This window comes from Eptesicus fuscus, chromosome 10, assembly GCF_027574615.1.
Source record: "Eptesicus fuscus isolate TK198812 chromosome 10, DD_ASM_mEF_20220401, whole genome shotgun sequence".
Lineage (NCBI taxonomy): Eukaryota > Metazoa > Chordata > Mammalia > Chiroptera > Vespertilionidae > Eptesicus > Eptesicus fuscus.
Genome location: NC_072482.1, coordinates 41661098 through 41682169, shown reverse-complemented (window position 1 = coordinate 41682169; position 21072 = coordinate 41661098). Strand labels below are relative to the sequence as shown.

Sequence of the window (21072 nt, the reverse complement as noted above, 5' to 3'; positions counted from 1 at the left end):
ATCAGTACCACAACTGAGGCCACTGAGGCCTCTTGAAATGAGTCTAGAACTTGGACCAGCAGAAACCTTAATCATCACTACCTATAACTGATGTCCTGAACCAAGAAATAAACCCAATATTTGATTTTGAGTTACTTGATTTTTCATATTACTGATGTTTTTGTAAAGAACTTTCCTCTAAAAAGAATAGAACCTTTATTTTAAAGACATTAAAATCACTCTAAACAAACCTCTATTTTCTCTTATTCAGATACTAGCTGCAATCATTTTCCTAAGGTTTCCCAACTTTACATTTGGTATAATAGGAATGGGGAGTGGACACAGGATAAGAGAAGTCACCTTGTCTTTGTGAGTTAACTGCTGGCTTATCACATCCTCACAGATGCTGGAAGAAGGAACCAAGTTATGTAACTGGTAGAACAGCTCCACACTCTTTTGGTGGTGCTGAGGGGTGCTATCTCCCAGCTGGTCCCATAGTGTAAAAGCTACATGCTGTAGAAAAAGAGGTAAAGGTAACAGTATTATAAAACCATGAATGTAAACTCATTAACAAACTTCCTACTGGTACATACAAGTCAGATGGCCAGAACTCGAAGGTCTTTAATACTCATTATGACACAGGGATGGGATTTAAAAGTGTACCTTTCATCTGCCTACTGTCATTCAGGCCCTTAGAACCTCTGATGATATTCCTTTGATATTATTTATTTTAAACATCAGACATGTAAGCACTTTCTGCAGAGCCAAAGTAAGTCCCCATTTCACTATTTTAATGACATTTAGTAAAATGATGCTAGAATACATTATCCTTAAGAGGGCACAACTCCCACATTGAATACTTAATATTTATAGGGATATGTTGCAAAGTGAAATAGCCCAAATATCCAAACTTCTTAAGTCATATAAAGTAGATCATCTGTATTTCAGAGTTCCATGTATGCATTAACATAGCACTTGCTCTATGACAGCATTAAAAAAAAAGTATAATCATCAGGGTTTATCACCACAACCTTATAGAAATCAACTTTAATACAGCAGCAGGAGCTATCTGGAGTGGCACAATGACTTGAAAGCAGATAAAGAAATGTTTCAATTTTTTTTATGTATAAAAATCTGCTTAAGATGTAAAACAATGCAAATATACTTGATGTTCTTTCTATATAGAGAATATCATTTGTACTGTTGCAGAAATCAGAGACTACATTTTTCCTAAATGTCATCATACACCACAGATGATAAGCAAACAATATAAAGTCAGAAAAACTTTTCCTAGGAGTTTTGAAGAGTTAAGTTGTACAAAGCAAAAGTGCCACAACCACTTCATCTGGAAATAAGTTTTACTCTATAGAGCTTTCCTTTTTCTTTTTTTATTTTAGCTGAAATTATTTCCTCCACAGATTTAGTGCTTTAATAATTGCCTTTTATTTACCTTAATTCTCCCCTCATCCTTATCTTTTTTCTCCACACAAAAGTGGGAACAAGATGGGCAAAGCAGTACACATCAAGTGTGGTATCTTTTTCAATGCAGTATCATATTAAGGTGTTAAATTAAGCCTGATTATCATCTTTAAAATCTTTGCCATGCAAACTAGGTCAAGTATCATCTTAGTCATGTTTGTATTTAGAATTTACCTTAAAAAATTCAGTCTTCTCAGCTATGTACTTCAGATTGCCCGGAGTGAGAGGAGGTCTAATAACCACAGCTACTCTTCCCTGGTTTGGACTTAAGGGTTGCACAGGTTCCACACTATTGATGTTTTCCCCAGTGACCATGACCACAGACTGAGTCAATCCCACCAGGTCCATGACTAGTGAGATAGCGACACTCTGCACACTGAAATCACTTGCTTGGTTGCACGCATTCATTAGAGTCTGGAGCCACAGTGGAGGCTGCACATGCTCACAGTCTGAAACAAAAAATGGAAGCCAACACAGTTCATCACACTAAACCTTCATACATACTCTAACTCCCCAGTTAATTTAAAATAACAAAGCTTACTACCTTTAGGTCTTGATCTGTTAACAAAACCAATGGCTTCTCAACTAGATTAGAAAATACAGCAGTAACAAGACTCTCATAAACTTGTTTTTCATATGTACTTTTCTTATGCCAAGTTATACAATCTGTTTTCCTGTACTAAGATTGTGTATTAGTCAAACATTATGTAGTAATCATTGACCTGTGTGTATATACAAAAATTTACATAAAGGTAAATACATATACTAGTCATAATAAAGAAAACCAGTGAGAAAAACAACAGTGGATCTAAATATTAGATTCATTTTCTCCAAAGAATGGAGTTAATTTCCTTCTTAGTTTCTATTCACTTGCAAGAAAACTGAATAAGACTTCAAAATCACAAACTTTTCCAACATAATCTTCCCATGATAATATTTCATTAAAAAATATCTACAAATTTAAAAACACCTTAAAAAATTAACTGTCAAAACAAATCTCAGTTTTAATATCTGAGTGCTCCTGGGTTAAAACAAATAGCATGCCATAGAAAATATTTGAATATGAAAATAAACTATCTTACCAGTCTCTGACTGTTCCGAATGTAACTCTGAGGTATGGTTCCCGTCTGCAATGTAAACTGGAAAACTTGAGCACTCCAGGAAGAGCTGGCAGGCAGCAAGGAAGGCAGAAAGGTATTCTTTTGAAGTTTTCTGTTTACTTATATTTCTGTCTTTTACATCTCCATGTGAATCCCTGTCCCATTTTGAAGTGTCTCCTTGCTCTCGGCTGAGATCCCCATGATGCTCTGTAGCCAAAGCTTGTGAGAAAGAGTTACTCTGAACAATGTAGAGGTTGATAAGTCTAGTGAGAAATTGCTGGACATACTCCAAGCAGCACTGCATTGCAGTCTTTTGGACTGTCTTCCCACCTCGGGTTGCTGTCCCCTGAGTGACTAGGGAGGCAGGCTGGATGACGGTTTCTTCAGATCCCACAGTGGAAGCCGTTTCTGTCTCGGAGGATGTGCTACCAATTGGGATGGCAGCTGCTCCCTGCCCCTCACTCAGTTCTCTGTCAATGTCGTCAGTTCGGTCTGCTTGATACTGTATAAACTCGGTGAATCCACTCTCTGATGACTGACTACTTGGTGGATTTTCTCCATCTTCAAACACTTCAGTAGGATTTTCTAGAGAAACTGATGATACCTGATAGAGATGAAAAACAACTGCTTAGTAGCTAAATGTATATATTAGGAATTAAAAATTAGAAATGACCATGTTTGGAAAAAAAATCAATTTTAGATTCCTATTCACAACTTTATATATTCAGTTAAATCTTAAAATAGTTTCTATAATTGATTTATATGTCTATGATAAACAATAGGAAATATGGAAATGGTTTTAATGAATGTATCAATTTGTCATTCAGTAAATATTTTTCACTTTATGCATAGCATAAAGTTATGTTCATGAGGGCAAAATATGGGAATATACAAATTTCTAAGATTCATATCCTTTTTTTCAAAAGACTAAGAATTTATTCAATCTACTTCATGAAAACACTTTCCTAATCTCTAAATAATATAATTTTCCTAATGTCTAAACAATGTAAGGAATAACAATTAGAAATAAAATCTAGTAGGTCATCTGTTCAGGACCACTTGAGTGTGAAATTTGTCTGAAAAGTATAAAGTACTATTTAAATGTTTGCTATTAACATTTTTACATTCTTTCAGTGAATAGTTACTGAACGTACATTATGTGCTAGACACTGTATTGGGTACTAGGAATTAAAGGAATAGTTTATAATCTAGAGGACAAGATAGGAAACAATTAATTAAAACATAAGTTAAAAAATGAAGCAGCTACTGCAGTAAAGCGGGAATGAGTAGACTGTTCCCTTCCTATGATAAGACTAGTACAAATCATTATGCATATTTTCTGGCCTAGTGTAAGTAAACAAAAGTCTCAGCATGAGTTCTCTGGGAGATTGTGCCAGAGCATCATTTGAATTTGAATAAGATCGCTAAAGATAAGTACTAAATGCTCTGCTGCCACTAAGTGGGGCCTCACCCAATGTTCCTTGCTTCAGTGAATCATACCACCATTCATCAACCCAGGAAGGCAGAAACCTAGGGGGGCGGGGGGTTCTTGGAACCTTGTCCACCTCTCCTCCACACCTCTTTTACATCCACTTCAGTATAGTGGTTAAGGGTGCTGGCCACTAGTCAGCTCAGTCTTTGCCACTTACTAACTTGGGAAGTTCTTTAACTTCAAACCTTGGTCTCCTAATTTGTATAAATGACATGACAATAATTCCTACATTTTACAGTTGTTATGACAATTAAGTAAGACAGGATATATATATATATAGTACCTGGCATAATACCTGACACTTAATAGACATTCAATAAATGTTAGTAATTACTCATTACCCTTACCGAACCATTACTAGCTCTTACTGATTTTTCCTCCTATATATGGCTAATCCATCCATTTCTGTCTTAACTCCCCCATCTTATCACATTACCACCACCTCTCACCAGCACTACTGCAGGTCTCCCCACACCCATTTTTGTTTCTAGATACATACTCCACACTGCAGCCAGAGTAATTTTTCTAATACACAAATCTGATTATGCCACTTGCCTTTTTCCCTTGAGTGTGTTCCTAAGAGTAAAAGCCTTAGTACAGTGAATTAGCTCTGTAAGACCTGGCTCCTGCCTACCTCAAGAGCTGGATCTCCCACACACTGTCTGCAATGAGCTCCTGTCTGCCTAAGCAAATGTTCTTTCCTCTAGCAAATGTTCTCTTTTTTCTACCTCACTCATACCCTAAATTACTTTGGGGTTTCACTCAATCCTTTCTCAAGAAAGCCTTCTTGACCCCCAATCTAGATCAGATCTATATTTCTACCACTCATATTTTCCTTTATTCATCACAACTGTAATTAAGTTTGTAATTATTTGTTTAATGTCTGTCTCCTAGAAAGAAAGGATAGAGTGAGCAGAGACTGTGCCTAGTTCAATCTCTGGATACCCAGCATTAGTGAATGAATGAAGACAGTCTATATTCCCTATTTCAAAGATAAGAAAACTGAGGCTCAGGGAAGTTAAAAGATAAATAAAACAACAAAAATAACAACAACAAACTTGCCCTAGCCAGTTGCTCAGTGAATAGAGCATCGGCCCACAGACTGAAGGGTCCCGGGATCGATTAGATTCTGGTCAAGAGCAGGTACCTTGGTTGCAGGCTTGATCCCCAACCCTGGTACGTGTGAGTGTGTCTCTCTCACATCGATGTTTCTCTCTCTGTGTCTCTCCCTGTCCCTTTCACTCTCTCTAAAAATCACTGGAAAAATATCCTCAGGTGAGGATTAACAACAACAAAAATAACCCCCAAAAAACTTGCCCAAGGTTATAACAAATAAATTTATTAGTAGAAGAGCTCAATTAGGTGATCCTAATCTTCATAGCTCTTTTCACCATATCATGTCACTTTATCTGTAACAGTAAGAGAAATTTTCATATTATAATGCCAAAGCTAGAGATGGCTATCATAATGACCTTATCAATTTCTTTCCTTTGAAAGGTTAACAATCATCTAAAATTTTGTATTAATACATTTTTAAAAAGAAGTATTATTTAAATGGTATTATTGTCATTAGCTTTAGTGTAAAGTCATTTCTGTATTGATCTTTTTTAAAGATCATAGAACAATGGATATTAAATTACTAGAATTCAAGCTACAAAATTCAATTAAACTTGCATACATTTATAATATTTAGTTGTATGGTCTATACTACATAACTAGGCTTCAGATTATTTTATAATAAAATGTCTTTCTAAAAATAGAAAGAAATAATATGTGATGGACATTTGGATATAGAGAGCCAATACACTGATTTAAAAAAATATGCAATAAAAGCATAGAGACAAAATTAGACTTATAATTTTTTAAAGAACCATTCCTTCACTTACACTTTAAAAAATTACAGAAAATACCCTCAGCTTTCAAATATGATCAATATTCAGACATCTCAGTGAAGATAATACCATTGTGCTTCAGTACAAAGTAGGAAAGAAGATATAAGCCCTGGGAACATAGAAGAAAACCAGAGACAGAGGTGGTGGTGGGGAGCAATAGGAAGGGAATAGGGGAGAGAGAGGCAGAGACAGAGAGAGGAGCATATGCTAAGGTTAATGAACCATTATATATTTTTTTAAAGTATATTATTTAATTGTATTTCATTACTAAAAATCGATGTTCCCAATTCCTTACCTTTAATCATCAATAAGTGCCTCCAGATATTTTCTACACAGTAAATATTCATATATTTTAATATGCTGAGAGAATGTTCAGATCCTTTCCCTACTCTCACTAATCTCATTTAAATAAAAAGCAAAGCTTCAAAAGCAGTTAATACTTATTTTAGTTTTATTTCTAAGATCCAAGAGGCATACATTAAGGAAAAACAACAAACAAAATGAATTTCCCAACAATAGAATCATATTAAACAGAATGTCACATATAAATAAGCAGGTAGGAAGGAAAGTCAGAGACCGGTTTTAATTTATGTAGGATAATTCTGGATATATTTAAATTGATTGAGGGTTAGTAATGATCATTTCACATATGAAGATTGATATATTTAGTAGGACCAAGAAAAGTTTTAGGATTATTAGGTGGTAAGAAAAATTGTATGAAATCGTCCCGACAATATATTTTTTTCTGGCTGAACAACAATAAAAAAGCAACTGAAAAAAAAAAAAAAAAAAAAAAAAACACAAGGGCAACTCCACAAATCCTGGATTTAGGTAACAAACATTGTATGCCAGAAATTTTTAAATCTTTATTGTAAGATAGTGCCACTGTAACTATATAATTTCATTAATATTTTCATTAATTTTTGCTACAAATATTTTAATATTATAAACTTGAAAGCTTTTGAATTACTGATTTTGCCATAGATGTTTTGCAGGAGTTTAAGTATGTTACTAGTGCCAGATTAAAATCATTATAATTCTATTCAATGTCATAGAGTAAGCATTATGAATCTAGAAGAGATTCTGTATTTCAAGAAGAGCATGTAAAAAACCTAGTGTATACATATGAAAAGGACCAGTAAAGTTTAGATTATAAACATGTGGCTACTGAGCACTTGTAATGTAGCTGATCTGACAGAGGCACTAAATTTTTTTATTTCAAGTGTTTTTGAAAAAAAATTAGAATTCGAACAAAGATGTGCTAAAGTGCAAAATACACTGAAACTCTGAAAACAGTGTAAAAAAGAATGTAAAATATCTAATGTTTATATTACATCAATTTTATGATTACATGTTGAAATCATAATAAATTATCTAGAAAGGCCTAAATAAAATATAATTAAAATTATTTTTTCCTGTTTCTTTTTACTATTTTAAAAGTGACTACCAGAGTCCTGGTCAGTTTGGTTCAGAGGTTTGAGCATCGGCATCGGCCCGCAGACCAAAGTGTCTCAGGTTTGATTCCCAGTGAAGGGCATGTACCTTTGCTTACAGGTTCAATCCCTGGCCCCGGTCAGGGATCATGGGGGAAGCAACCAATCAATGTGTGTCTTTCACACCAATGTTTCTTTCTCTTTCTCTTTCCCCCTCCTCTCTTCCTTCCACTCATTAAGAAAAAATCAATGGAAAAAATATCCTCGAGTGAGGATGAAAAAAATAATAAATAAAAGTGGCTACCAGAAATTTTAAAATTACATATGTTGCTGGCATTATATTTCTATTGAAAAGTGCTGATATAAACAGTTAAACTGCATTAGAGCCAAAGCCTACATAATGGTCTACTGCCATACATTTAGATCTATGCAAGATTCACTAAATCATTTGGTATATGACTTTACTCAGATATTGTTCTGCTTTGAAGAAATAAACAGTTGACCCTTGAACAACATAGGGAGAGGGGAGATGTCAACCCCCTGCCCTATAAACAGTTGAAATACATGTATAATTTTTGCCTCCCCCCAAAACTTTACTACTAGTAATAGCCTACTGTTGACAGGAAACCTTACAGATAACAGAAACAAGTCTATTAACACATAGTTTGTATGTTATATGTATTATATACTGTGTTCTTACAATAAAGTAAGCTAGAGAAAAGAAAATGTTAAGAAATCATAAGAAAAATGCATATACAGTATTATACTGTATTTTTAAAAATATATTTTTATTGATTTCAGAGAGAAAAGGAGAGGGAGAGACAGACAGAAACATCAATAATGAGAGAGAATCATTGATCGGCCATCTCCTGCATGCCCTACACTGGGACCGAGCCTACACCTGGGCATACACAGGGAATCGAACAATGACCTCCTCGTTCATAGGTAGAAGCTCAACCACTGAGCCACGCTGGCAGAGCTATACTGTATTTTTGGATAGTGTAAGTTTGCACCATCTGTCAATATCTACATCAACATTATTGTATATAACGCAACACATTGTAGATCTTATAGATATTAATAACATTAGATATCAAAAATGAAAAACTAATGTGAAGAAGAAATTCATAATTATCTACTGGTATAATTCATACATTGATAACAAAGCAGCATCAATACCACTGCTTTATGGTAGCTTAGAGTAATCGATATGATTGCTTCATGGTAGCCTAGCCTATATACTAATGAATAAATCACTATAAAATTTTATGGCATACAGTATTATAGTCATATTCATAATACAGAAATGGAAATATTGTTACATTTTAAAAATAAAACCACTTACCTCTGATGATTGGCTGATAAGCAGTTTCTTCAATTATAGGAAAGGAGCATAATGTAAGTAATGTAATTGTTTGAAAGGAAACTTATAAAACAGTAAGAGAACATATTATTAATTTTATTAAATATTATTCACCTTATGCCTATGTAAGGATAAGCTATCCACTTTCATACAATTCATCACACAAGGTTATCATACAGTTGTTGTACAGTTATTGGATTTTCACATGAAGACACATACACAATAGATAAGTTTATAAACTGCATGACATGATGATTGGTTACTATTCATTAATTGGACATGGAACATCATAAATGTCTTCATCCTCGTCTTCACAGTGAGTAGGCTTAGGAGGAGGAAGGAGAGGTTGGTCTTGCTGTTTCAGGTGTGGCAGAGGCAGAAGAGGTGGAAAGGGTGGAAGGGATGGAAGGAGAGGCAGGGAGGTTGGTAAAACTTTAAAGAAATACATTGTAATTTCTGACCTTTTCCTTTTCATTTCTCTAAAAATGTTTCCATATGGTACCAATCCTTTCATCGTGTGCTTTATTTAGTTTTAAGCACCTGTATCATAGAAGGGCCTGCATCATAAAAGAAGTCAAGTGCAGTCTTAAATAAGTGGAACCCTTGTGCCACACCATCTAATGTCAATTTGTTTTCTGGCACTGCTTCTTCTACCTCCTTCTCCTCCTTGTCTGGCATTGGTAGTCCAGAGCACTCATCTCCATCAAGTTATCTTCCGTCAATTCCTCTGTTGTGCTGTCTATTTGTTCTTGAATTTCTCCAAGGTCCATATGTTGAAACCCTTCAAATCCGCCCTCCCCCCTTTTTGCCATATTCACAATATCTTTCATGATTTCCTTGATTGACGCGGTCTTAAATCCTGTGAAGTCACTCACAACATCAGGGAACAGTTTTCTCCAGCAGAAATTTACTGTTTCAGGCTTGATGGCCTTCACAGCTTTTTATTTAACAAGGATGGCATCTTCAATGGTGTAATGACATTCATGATGTTCTATCAAGGTTCTCTTCTCTTCCATAGCACTGACCATTCTTCCCATAGAGTACCCTGTGTAATGGCCTTAAAGGTCCTTATGATCTCCTGACCTAGAGGCTGAATTGGAGACATTGTGTTTGAGGGCACTAGACACTTCCAGGCTTTTGATATTGAATGGATGGGGTTCTGGGTAGTCAGAGGCACTGTCCAATATCAAACAAACTACTAGTAAAAGGTAGCCCCTTACTGGCAAGGTAAAGGACAAAGCAGCGATGGAACCAATGCAGAGAAAGGTTTCTTGTTTTTCAAGTCTTCTTGTTGTACAGCGAAAAGACCAGCAGCTGGTGTTTATCTTCCTCCTTGAAGGCTCAGGTTTCAGCAGCTTTATAGACAAGGGCAGTCCTGATCATAAACCTGACTGTATTTGCACAGAGTAATGTTAGCCTATCCCTTCCTGCCTTAATGCCCTGGTGTTCACATCTCTTCCTCAGTAATGAATGTCCTTTGGAGGTGTATTTCCCCAGAATAGGACACTTTCGTCTGCATTAAAAACCTGTTAGACAGGTATCCTTTCTCCTCCATGATTTTCTTAATAGCCTCTAACAGTGATGGGCAATCTTTTGAGCTTGGTGTGTCAAACTTCGCCAAAAAACTGAGCATAACTCGGGTAGTGAGTCACTTTGAGGAAAAAACATTATTTTGCAAATGTTTCATCCTCGGCATGCGGCTGCCTCAGCGGCCACGTGTCATCAGAAATGGCTACGCGTGTCAGTGCTGACACGCGTGTCATAGGTTCGCCATCACTGCTCTAGGATCTCATCTGTTGCCTCTTGGTTGGCAGAAACTGCTTCAGCTGTTATGTTGACATTTTTAAACCAAACCTCTTTCTAAAATTATTCTCCAGCTTCATGGAAGGACCTGGAGAGTATTATGCTAAGCAAAATAAGCCAGTCAGAGAAAGATAAGTATCACATGTTCTCACTTATATGTCATATCTAATGAACAAAATAGATCCAGAGACATAGAAGCATGGAACAGACTGTCGAATCTCAGAGGGAAGGCAAAGATAGATGGGTGGGTGGGAAGAGATCAACCAAAGAACTTGTATGCATATATTCATAATCCATGGATACAGACCATAGGGTGCTAAAGGCCTGGGTCTGGGAGGCGGGCTAGAAGGGGTCAATGAAGTAAAAAGGGGACATATGTAATATTTTCAACAATAAGGATTTAAAATAATAAATAAATAAAATTATTCTCCAGCTTTAGAGCCTTCACCTTCCTTTCAGTTTAATTTGTCACGTAATGACTTCACTTTTTCTTGATTTGTATTAGATTCCAGAGGTATGCCTTTCTTATAGCAATCTTGCACCCACATAAAAGCTGAATTTTCAACAAGAGTTAAGATATTTGCAAGGTTTTTGCTCCTGCTGGCACAGGTATAGTGGCTGCTTCACAAATTTCCTTTTTTCAAACAATGGTCTTAATGCTGGATTCATTTATTTTGAAATGGCAGGCAACCACAGCTGCAGATCTCAATCTACAAAACATATCAAGCAAGTCAATTTTGTCTTGTAATGTCATGACTTTCCTCTGCTTCTTGGGAGCACTTCCAGTATCACCAGTGGCATTTTCTATGGGTCTCATGGTGTTATTCAAGGCTAATGGTATTGCACTAAACATGGTAAAAGATACGCAAGCACTATGAGATCACTTTTTTACTTCAATATGCAATTTACTGGAGACAAACTGCTTACACAGAGATATTAGATGATTAGCGTCACAGAGCGTTTTAAGTGGATACTTGCAACACTTGCGCTCACTGCAAGAGCAACAAGATGTGGCTAGGAAATTATTACAGTATACAGTATATAATAGAATTAATTTTATCACTTATGTTTATTTTCGTGTTTTTTTAATTCTCACCTGAGGATATTTTGTCCATTGATTTCTAGAGAGAGTGGAAGGAAGTGAGGAGGGGGGGAAAAGGGGGGAAAGGAAGGGAGGGAGGGAGGGAGGGAGGGAAGAAGGGAGGGAGGGGGAGAGGAAGAGAGAGATGAGAGACACATCTATTGGCTGCCTCCTGTACATGACCGGCAACTGGGGATGGAACCCACAACCTGGGTATGTTTCCTGACCAGGAATCAAACATGCCACCTTTGGTGTATGGGATGATGCTCCAACCTGAGCCACACTGGCCAGGTCATTTGAGAGTAAGTATTGATAAATTTTAACTTTTTAATAATAGATGTATATATTTTATGCATTCATGACGTATCTAACTTTTGCCTAATTTTGTAATTTCTAAGCTACAGGTTCATCTGTGAGTTTTTTCAAATTGTTGCAAATCTCCCAAAATTTTATATTTATTGAAAAAAATCTGTGTATAAGTGTACCCTACACAGTTCAAACCCATATTATTTAAGGATCAACTGGAACTGTTCTAATAGCAAAATTAACAACTAACATTACCTTTTTGTCTTCCCATTCTTTGACTGAGTTGTTCTGCCCACTTGGAAACTGTAAAACACCTCCAGTGCTGGCAGCTAACAGTGGAGGCTGAACTTTGCTAAGGATCTTTGAGCAGAGCCTGAGTGAATCTGTGAGTTCAGACAAGTGCAATGTCTGGAGATGGCTTGTCAGGGCAGAAATCATCCTGAGCAGCAACTGGGGCAAGTGTTCTGTCTGGATTTCAATATAAGTCTCCTGAAAATAAAAATGAAGTGACAAAAGTTTAAATATGTAATCCAAAAGTTATATTATTTCATTGATTTTTAATCTATATAAAAAAGAAAATACTTTTTACTCATCTATAATATTTTATATGTATCATGCTCTTAATTAACATTGTATAATCATTTCATTATTAATGATAAAAAATTTATATTCCCAAATTCTCAATTTAAGTATTTCAAAGCATATATGATAAAACAATCCCCATTTTATTTGCTACATTACTGAAATTATAACAAAAGTGAATACAATACAAACAGGCTGAATGTCATACCTGACACAGCACCCTCATACTTCTAGTAGGCTTCAAAATGAGAAAGCAAAGAATTTAGAAGAGAAAAAGGGAAAAGACTCCCAAAAGTTGTCATTTAATAGACTCATTAATGAATATAAATACATCATCATCAGACTATTTTACACTAAACATTTAAGATTTCAATAACATGCAATTATGAAGTATATTCCATGTATTATATAAGACTTGTTCATGTATCATATATATGTGTTACAAGACAAAACACTTGGAAAATTTGACGAAAAAAAGCTAAGCCTAAAGGGAAAAAAATAATATTAAAGATAAAATTTATTTGAAGATAAGGTTTGTCTTCAACATGAAATATCTACACATATTAGTAAGATTTCCTCAATATTTTTTACCAAAGTCACCTTACCAAAGAAACTATATCCAACAAAAAATCCACCAGGAGGCAGAAATTGGTCAGCTGTAACTCAGATGACTCACTATCTCCAGGTCCAGTCTGAAGTCTGGCATGCATTGTCCTCCTAAAGGCACAAAATTCACTTTATCAAGTATACTATCAAGTGAAATGAACATGTGACAACATCATTTTTTATTTTATGAGGGTCAATTCAGCAGTGGGACACACACAGTAGCATTCTTATGATGAAGTATATTCCCAGGAAACCACTGTACCTCTATGTGGAAAATTCCCAGAGCAAGACTCCTAGGTTTAACCTCTCTTTATAACTCCCATCCTGTATTTCCAAGTGTTCTGGATGGATCTCACTTTTCGGGACTTATTTCCTATTGTTCCCACTACAGATTTCATCCCCTAGTTAAAAAGAATTATTTGTTGCTTTATTTCTCATTTCAGGGCCTTTGTTGATACACACTTGTCCACCTGGACTTTCACCCTCCCTCAACCTCATTCTCTCATATACAGAATGCATCTGTCCTTCAAGATTTTTTTTAAAAATGTATTTTATTGATTTTTTACAGAGAGAAAGGGAGAGGGATAGAGAGCTAGAAACATCGATGAGAGAGAAACATCGACCAGCTGCCTCCTGCACAACCCCCTACCAGGGATGTGCCCACAACCAAGGTACATGCCCTTGACCTGAATCGAACCTGGGACCTTTCAGTCCGCAGACTGACGCTCTATCCACTGAGCCAAACCGGTTTCGGCTGTCCTTCAAGATTTAAGATCAAATGTTACCTCCTCCAGGAAGCCTCTTCTGATCCAAGCAGTAGAGATCATTACTCCAACATTCACACAAATAATATTAATCCTATATGACCATCTACTGCCTTACACTCTGAAGACACAAGCGAAGAAGAATATGGTACAGCACTAACCAGCAAGAAATATAAACATATCCTACCTAATAAAAGAGTAATATGCAAATTTACCACACCTTCGCTATGCCCAAGCCACACCCACCAGCCAAGCTACCCTCACCAGCCAATCAGGGCAAATATGCAAATTACGCCAACCAAGATGGCGGTTAATTTGCATATAAAGACAGCGTAGAAAGAAGCCAAGAGCTGCAGAAGGGAGCAAAGCTGCGAAGAAGCAAGCAAGCGGGCCGGGGGAGAAGGGAGGAGAGCAGGCGGGGCCGGGGGAGAAGGGAGGAGAGCAGGCGGGGCGGGGTAGAGTGCAGCAGGAAGCCCTATTGCAGGAATCTTCTTGCAACTGGAACGCTAGTAGATAAATAAATGTAATAATGTGACAGTATAGGAAAAGTTGATTCTGATGAGAGACTTGAGGGAGTCATAGGTGACCTCTATATAGGACAATACCAGATGGGCAAAGACAAAAAATATGTTTTAAGAAATAGCATAAGTGCAGCATGAAAGTTAATGTATGTGCAGGGACTAGTCCAAGTTACCTAAAAAAGGATGGATGTGTATGTTTGTAAATGAGAAATGAAGGCCAGGTGGCAAAAAGACACTCATAATTCCTTGGCATTCCTATCACATTTTAATCTCTCTACTAAGGCATTTGTAAGTTTTAATTTAATACTAGGAATATGTATGTGTATGTCTTACTTGTTCTTACTACAAAGTCTTTGAAGACAGGGACTAGATATGCCTAGCTTAATGCTTTTCAACTGGGTGCTCAGTATCTGAATCAGTAAATGTACAATTAATGTATCACATCAGCATTTATAGTTTCAAAGACTTCTAATCCCAAATTCATACAGGCTTACTTTGTGACTATCCTATATAATAAAAGGCTAATATGCAAATCAACCAACGGCAGAATAACCAGTTGCTATGATGCACACTGACCACCAGGGGACACTCAATGCAGGAGCTGCCCCCTGGTGGTCAGTGCACTCCTACAGGGGGAGTACCGCTCAGCCAGAAGCCGGGCTCATGGCTGGCAGGCGCAGCAGCAGTGGTGGGAGCCTCTCCCACCTCTGTGGCAGCGCTCAGTATACCCGACTGCTGATGGGCCTAAACTGTCAGTCAGACATCTCCCAAGGGCTCCTGGACTCCAAGAGGGTGCAGGCCGAGCTGAGGGATCACCCCCCCCACTCCCCCGACCACCACCACTGAGTGCACAAATTTCGTGCACCGGGCCTCTAGTATGCTCCTAAGGCTTGAGAGGTTAATCTGGTTCTGAGAGAATTTGAACTACATTTCAGACAGAGATTCTACTTGGGTTCACTAGTGTTCTTGGGTTTTCACCAAGAGCATTTTTTAAACTTTATGCCCTAGGCGGTGGAGGGTTTTTATTACTCAATAGTGACAATATAGCTGGTTCTATGGCTTTAAAAAACACAAATGTGACACTAAGGAATTTTCTGTTATTCAATGTGGGAATCATTTTGGAAATGTGTTCTAAGGCAGCAACCACAAATATGCTATTTTCTCTATAGCAAAAAACAAACTGGATTAGTATAGATTGGAGAGGGAAATTTTTTCATGTATGCTGGTGACTGAATAACTTACCTCTGAACTATTCAATTCTAAGATTATATGATTAATAATTCTATATCCTAGAATAACAAGGTAGAGCCAGATTATGGCTATTTAAAAAATATATATATATAATAGTTGTAAATAGTAGTGGTAAATGTACAAAAAAATCTTTTCATTAGATTGAAGAACTTAAAAAACAAACAAACAAAGGCTGGCTTTGAATGCTATTAAATTAAAATGAAAGAAAACAGTTTAACATACCTACAACATTCTTCAAACCAACGTGCCACATAATCCCACATATAATAAGGCTCAAAGGAATTAAAGAGAAGGTTGGCAGTTTTAATCAGCTCTGCTGTTTTCTTATTTTCCCTTAATTTACTAAAAAAGGAAAAGAAAAACTAATAAATATTAGCATTTATATTTTTCAAATATAAATTTTAGTACAATGTTGTTAGGGTGTACATATTCCTAGGCAGTTGTTAGAACACTTGCACGTAAGAAAATTGGAACATATAATTTTTATCTACTGCCACTTTATTATTACATTCTAAGTAATTATTTTTCCAAATCTGAGTTTTCATAACTCAACTGTATGATCAAAGATAAAAAATTAGGCTTGCATAAGAAAAAACAGCTGCCCTTCCAGCAAAAGGACAGGAAATTTTTTTGAACTATTTTGAGTATCTGACTCTTAATTTGGCATTAAATTACCTTGTTTACCTTGGCCTATATAAATTGAGTAGTGATTTGATTTTGACAGCCTTGATTCTGAAGTAACTTTGTCTGCTTTCCTGTAAGATTTACTTAAGAAAGGTTAAGTTTATTTGTTAAGTTTAAATCTAATGTTCTTAGCTTGAAAAACAAAACAGCAAAAAAACTAATACTGTATATAGCCATTATTACTAAAGTCCTATCAGGGAAAATAACTTTGTTATTGCAAGTGGGAATCCTTTAGCTTATTAATTACCCACTTACCTATCTCCTGCCACCCTCCTTACAATAAAAATAATCATTTTTATATATAGTGAGGTACTGTCAGTGCATCTAGCAAGTTGCAAGACATATCCCCACATTAAAGACTAATTAAATACTCTACAAGACAATATAAATTATCAGACAGAATACAGAATAAAATAGTGTACCAGTTTAGTCGATATTAACTTCTCAAACAAAAATTACAGGATATCATATTTACTAAAAAATCAAAAACTGCCTATTATTATGTTTTAATATATAAAAGTATGTTTTTGGGAAAGCTCAGGTTATCTCAGTTTTACCAAGGAGACACTAATGAAATAAAAATTATGTAAAAGAAATTGTAGTCTTAGAACCTTTGTCATATTACAGTGAGACTTCAAAGTGGTAGGCTGCTTAAAGTAGAGAAGAAATTTTAAAAGTAAGATTTTGTCAACATGTATCTATCACTGACTTAGAGAGGAGGACATGCTAATTTTATATGAGTTATCCTAGGCATTAAAAAATGTGTTTAGCCCTGGGGCTCCTGCAGGATGCAAAGAGTCAATATGTATCTCACATCAATGCTGTTTTTTCTCTCTCTCTCCTACTCCCCCCACCCCCACCTTCCTTTCCCATTCTCTAAAAATCAATGGAAAAAATATCCCCAGGTGAGGATTAAAACAACAACAAAAGTGTTTATATATACCTGAAAAGAAATAACCCTAACTTAAAAAAAAGTTCTTTAAAGAACAACTGGTACCCTTTGATTCACTTAACTCTGTGTTAATTATTTGGTGATCCACCTGCTTAATTGAGCATGATCCTTGCTGAAGGGTGGTTCCATCTGAAGATCCAATTCTGCTTTGCACTGAGAATACAATGTTCTAAATACTTCAATTAGGACATCTTCTAGAATTACAGGTCCTAAAATTAATATACATATTAAAGACAGAATTAATTAGCATTGGCAAATCATGATTATCTAAAAACTGGCCAAAGTAAAGAATGCTTTAAAACAATTATTTTTTAAAATGAATTAATTGGGGTGACAGTGGTTAATACAAGTAAATAGATTTCTAGTATACAATTCACCTGTATATGCATTGTATTGTGTTATTTACCGCCCCAAGTCAAGTCTCCTTCCATCACCATTTATCCTCCCCGTACCCTCTGTTACACCCCCTTTCCTTTCCCTCTAGCAATTACCATACTGTTGTCTGTGTCAGTCTTTTTTTTCTTTGCTTAATCCCTTCATCCTTTCTCACCCAGCCCCCAACTCCTCTGCCTTAACAGCTGTCAGTCTTAAAACAAGTATTTTTTTTTACAATAGTTTCCTTCCCCCGCCCCCCCCAGAAGCTAAACTAAACTTCACATTTTGATAACCTAACAATAAAATAGTAAATAATTGAGCAAATGTTTATTTAACTTTAGGCTGACATAACAGAAACTACAGAATCAGGGAAATTGGTTTTGCCAATTAATAGTTGTTACTTTGGAAAATTTAACTTCTTTGAGCTTTAGTTTCCTCATCTAGAATGAGGATAATAATACCAAGCTTACATAAAGGTTGTTAGGGTCATGAAAAATATTTGTAAGGTGGGTAGCATAATTCCCAGGATATAATCATTATTCAGTAAATGATAGTAATATTACTATCTTGAATTAATTTAAGTAATATAAGAAGGAACAGGGCTAACCTTTATTGCTATAATAGACAGCAATCTCCTTAAAAAAATTCCCGAGCTTCACTATATTAGTGAATAGCTAAAATAAGCCCTCAAAGCCATTGATACAACTCATTTTAAATTTTTTATTTTTATTTTAAGAAATTAGGTACTAAGTTATTTCATTTTTTGTGTTAATATTTATGCTTCTTATTAATATTTGCCCTAGGTGCCATAACTAACTTCCCAATAGACTGATTATATAAGAAATATATAATGAAGGAAGGGAAAATACACAAGACAAAGCGAGTGTGGGGAAAATAGTTGAAGGATACAACCCAAGTACTTTTGCTCAAGTCCTTGAATACTGTGAACTATAAGATAGCTATGCCTGGCTAGAGTAGCTCAGTGGTTGACTACTGACCCATGAACCAGGAGGTCATGGTTTGAATTCTGATTGGGGCACATGCCTGGGTTTTGGGCTCAATCCCCAGTGACGGTGTGCAGGAGGCAGCCAATCAATGATTCTCTCTCATCACTGATGTTTCTATCTCTCACTCTCTCTCTCCCTTCCTCTCTGAGATCAGTTTTTAAAAAGCACACACATTTACAAGACAGTCATGACATATCATGTTTCAATTTCAGTAACTTAATAAAGATTAAGAAAATTTTAGATAGCATCTTTAAAATGACTTCTCTGCTACACACACAGATAACATACCAGTTGCATAGATATCTACCTACGTTTTAACATCTCGAGTAAATGTTAGGTAAGAAATTGTTAAGAATGTGTATTTAAAGGTCACCTCAAAATACAGCAATTTTTCTAAATAACAACTTTGCCTTATTTTTATTATGAAAGAATACAAAACATGTGATCTTATTACCTAGCTCAGGTTTGTCCAGTAAACTGATCAAAATACGAAAAGGTTTTAGATCCTGTGTTAAAGTGGTCTCTTCTCCAAATCCATTCATGTGTAAGATCCCCACCATTGCCTTTAAAAAGAAAAAGCACACTAGTCATTTAAATAAACAGTTTTCAAATAATTTTTTTCAAAAGAAAATTATTTTTAATACAACCGTATGTAACGGAGATTTACATCGCCTATTGATTTTCTGAAGCTTTCAATGAAGTTGGCTTTATCCTTCCACTAGGGGGAAAATATGTTACATTCGTTTTTCTTGAGAAGAAAAAAGTGCTTACATTTTTTTCTAGAAAAAAAGTGGAAAGTTAAAGAAAATCTAGAAAGTAAAGTTATGAGTTATTTGATTGATTGCCCAAAAGATAAAAATATTTCTATTTAAGATAATAATCAATGTGCACCAAATTATGCCACATCATATGGTAGTATCTGCCAGTATACAATTATTTTCCCATTGGTGACTCCAGACCATCTATATTCTTATAACCTCCTTCATTTTAAAATGCTTCAGATACAGTATACTATGTATTTTCTTATTTTATTTTGAGATATCCTGAATAAAATTGATGTAAAAATAATATAAAATAAATCTATAGTTCATTTTAACATTTCCATTACAAAAATAATTTTACCAAACATTTAGATTCCTGTTGCTACCTTCAGAAGTTTATTTTATTAAAGAAGTTTATTTTATTTATTTATTGTTTAAAAATTTCCCTGGGGCTTCAGAAGAAATAACACAGATCCTGGCTCATTTTTGGAAAAGCTCCAATTTTCACAGGGCAGACAGGTGAGAAGCTGCAACTATGTTTTAATAGGGTCATGAAAACAAACTAAAAAAAATAAAATCTCTGGACTTACACAGAAGTGAGTCAATCTTAAGATTATTTATTCGTTATATTGTGGTCATTTGCTTATTATCATCACTTAGGAAGTTTGTGAGTCTTGTCTCTACCTCTTCAATTATGAATTAATTCAATTAAGGTAGAACCTTGTCTTACACTTGTTGAGCAACTCTAATGGTCAGAGAGTAACCAAAATGAAAATATTCATTACCTGGACCAACAATTCTTTTGAAAAGGTAGTAAAATAGTAAGTGGCATGTTCTTCAGGATTACTGTGTCTTGTGCTTCTGGGTCCTATGATAGCACCGTTGTTATCAAAACCTCCACAGAAATAAATTGCAAAATAAATTAAAATTCTCAAAACTGTTGTTCACTAACACCAAAACAGCAAATATCTCAAAACTAAACACTTACCGATTAGTAGCCCAATCAATGTCAGCAAGAGAGATCATTTTAGATAGTTTAATAAAGGAAAACCAATTCAATATGGAAGTGAGTATCATAGTATTCTTTCAGAATTATCCTATATTTTTCTTTATAGAAATCTTACAGTGAAATGACTGCAGAGTCAGAAAATTAAAATTAAGTGATATTGTGTCTGACTCCAGGTGGTAATGAGTTGTGAAGACAGGGCAAACACTGATGAAAAGTATGACAGAACAAAGTGTACACGATGCTTTATTGCCTGAGTGAGAGACTGGTACCATGTGTGGGTCAGTAGTACTAGTCCTGATTCCTTTGATGACTTAAAAATTTTAGGAATTAGGGGGATAAAGGGAGGGAAAGTGGGAGCATCTATAATACTATCAACAATAAAAAATATATAATTTAAAAATTTTAGGAATTATGTCTTTATTTTTGATTAAGTTATTCTTGTCTACATGTTTATAGAACAATCTCAACTTATAAGGGCAGAAAAAGCTTATTAAAGGGATCATGACTTATGAATTAGCCTCTTCAACTAAGAAGCATTTGAAATTTCTTCAAATACACAATAGTGTTTACATTTTAATTGTCTATTTAAGCACATTTTTTAGTTTCTTCATTTAGGACATACATACAACTTG

General features: G+C 35.4%; 1 protein-coding gene across 1 annotated transcript in view; it reads right to left on the bottom strand.

The window, feature by feature from the left end:
• The window catches only part of DOP1A (DOP1 leucine zipper like protein A), a 102905-nt gene that overhangs the window by 40777 nt on the left and 41056 nt on the right, over positions 1-21072 (bottom strand). The window contains exons 9-17 of the mRNA XM_028161180.2: positions 20217-20326; positions 19125-19233; positions 17377-17497; positions 15875-15994; positions 13116-13227; positions 12184-12417; positions 2541-3162; positions 1633-1907; positions 340-492 (exon numbers count right to left, since the gene is read on the bottom strand). Coding sequence (XP_028016981.2) covers positions 340-492; positions 1633-1907; positions 2541-3162; positions 12184-12417; positions 13116-13227; positions 15875-15994; positions 17377-17497; positions 19125-19233; positions 20217-20326 — 1856 coding nt within the window. The remainder of the gene's footprint in view (positions 1-339; positions 493-1632; positions 1908-2540; positions 3163-12183; positions 12418-13115; positions 13228-15874; positions 15995-17376; positions 17498-19124; positions 19234-20216; positions 20327-21072) is intronic.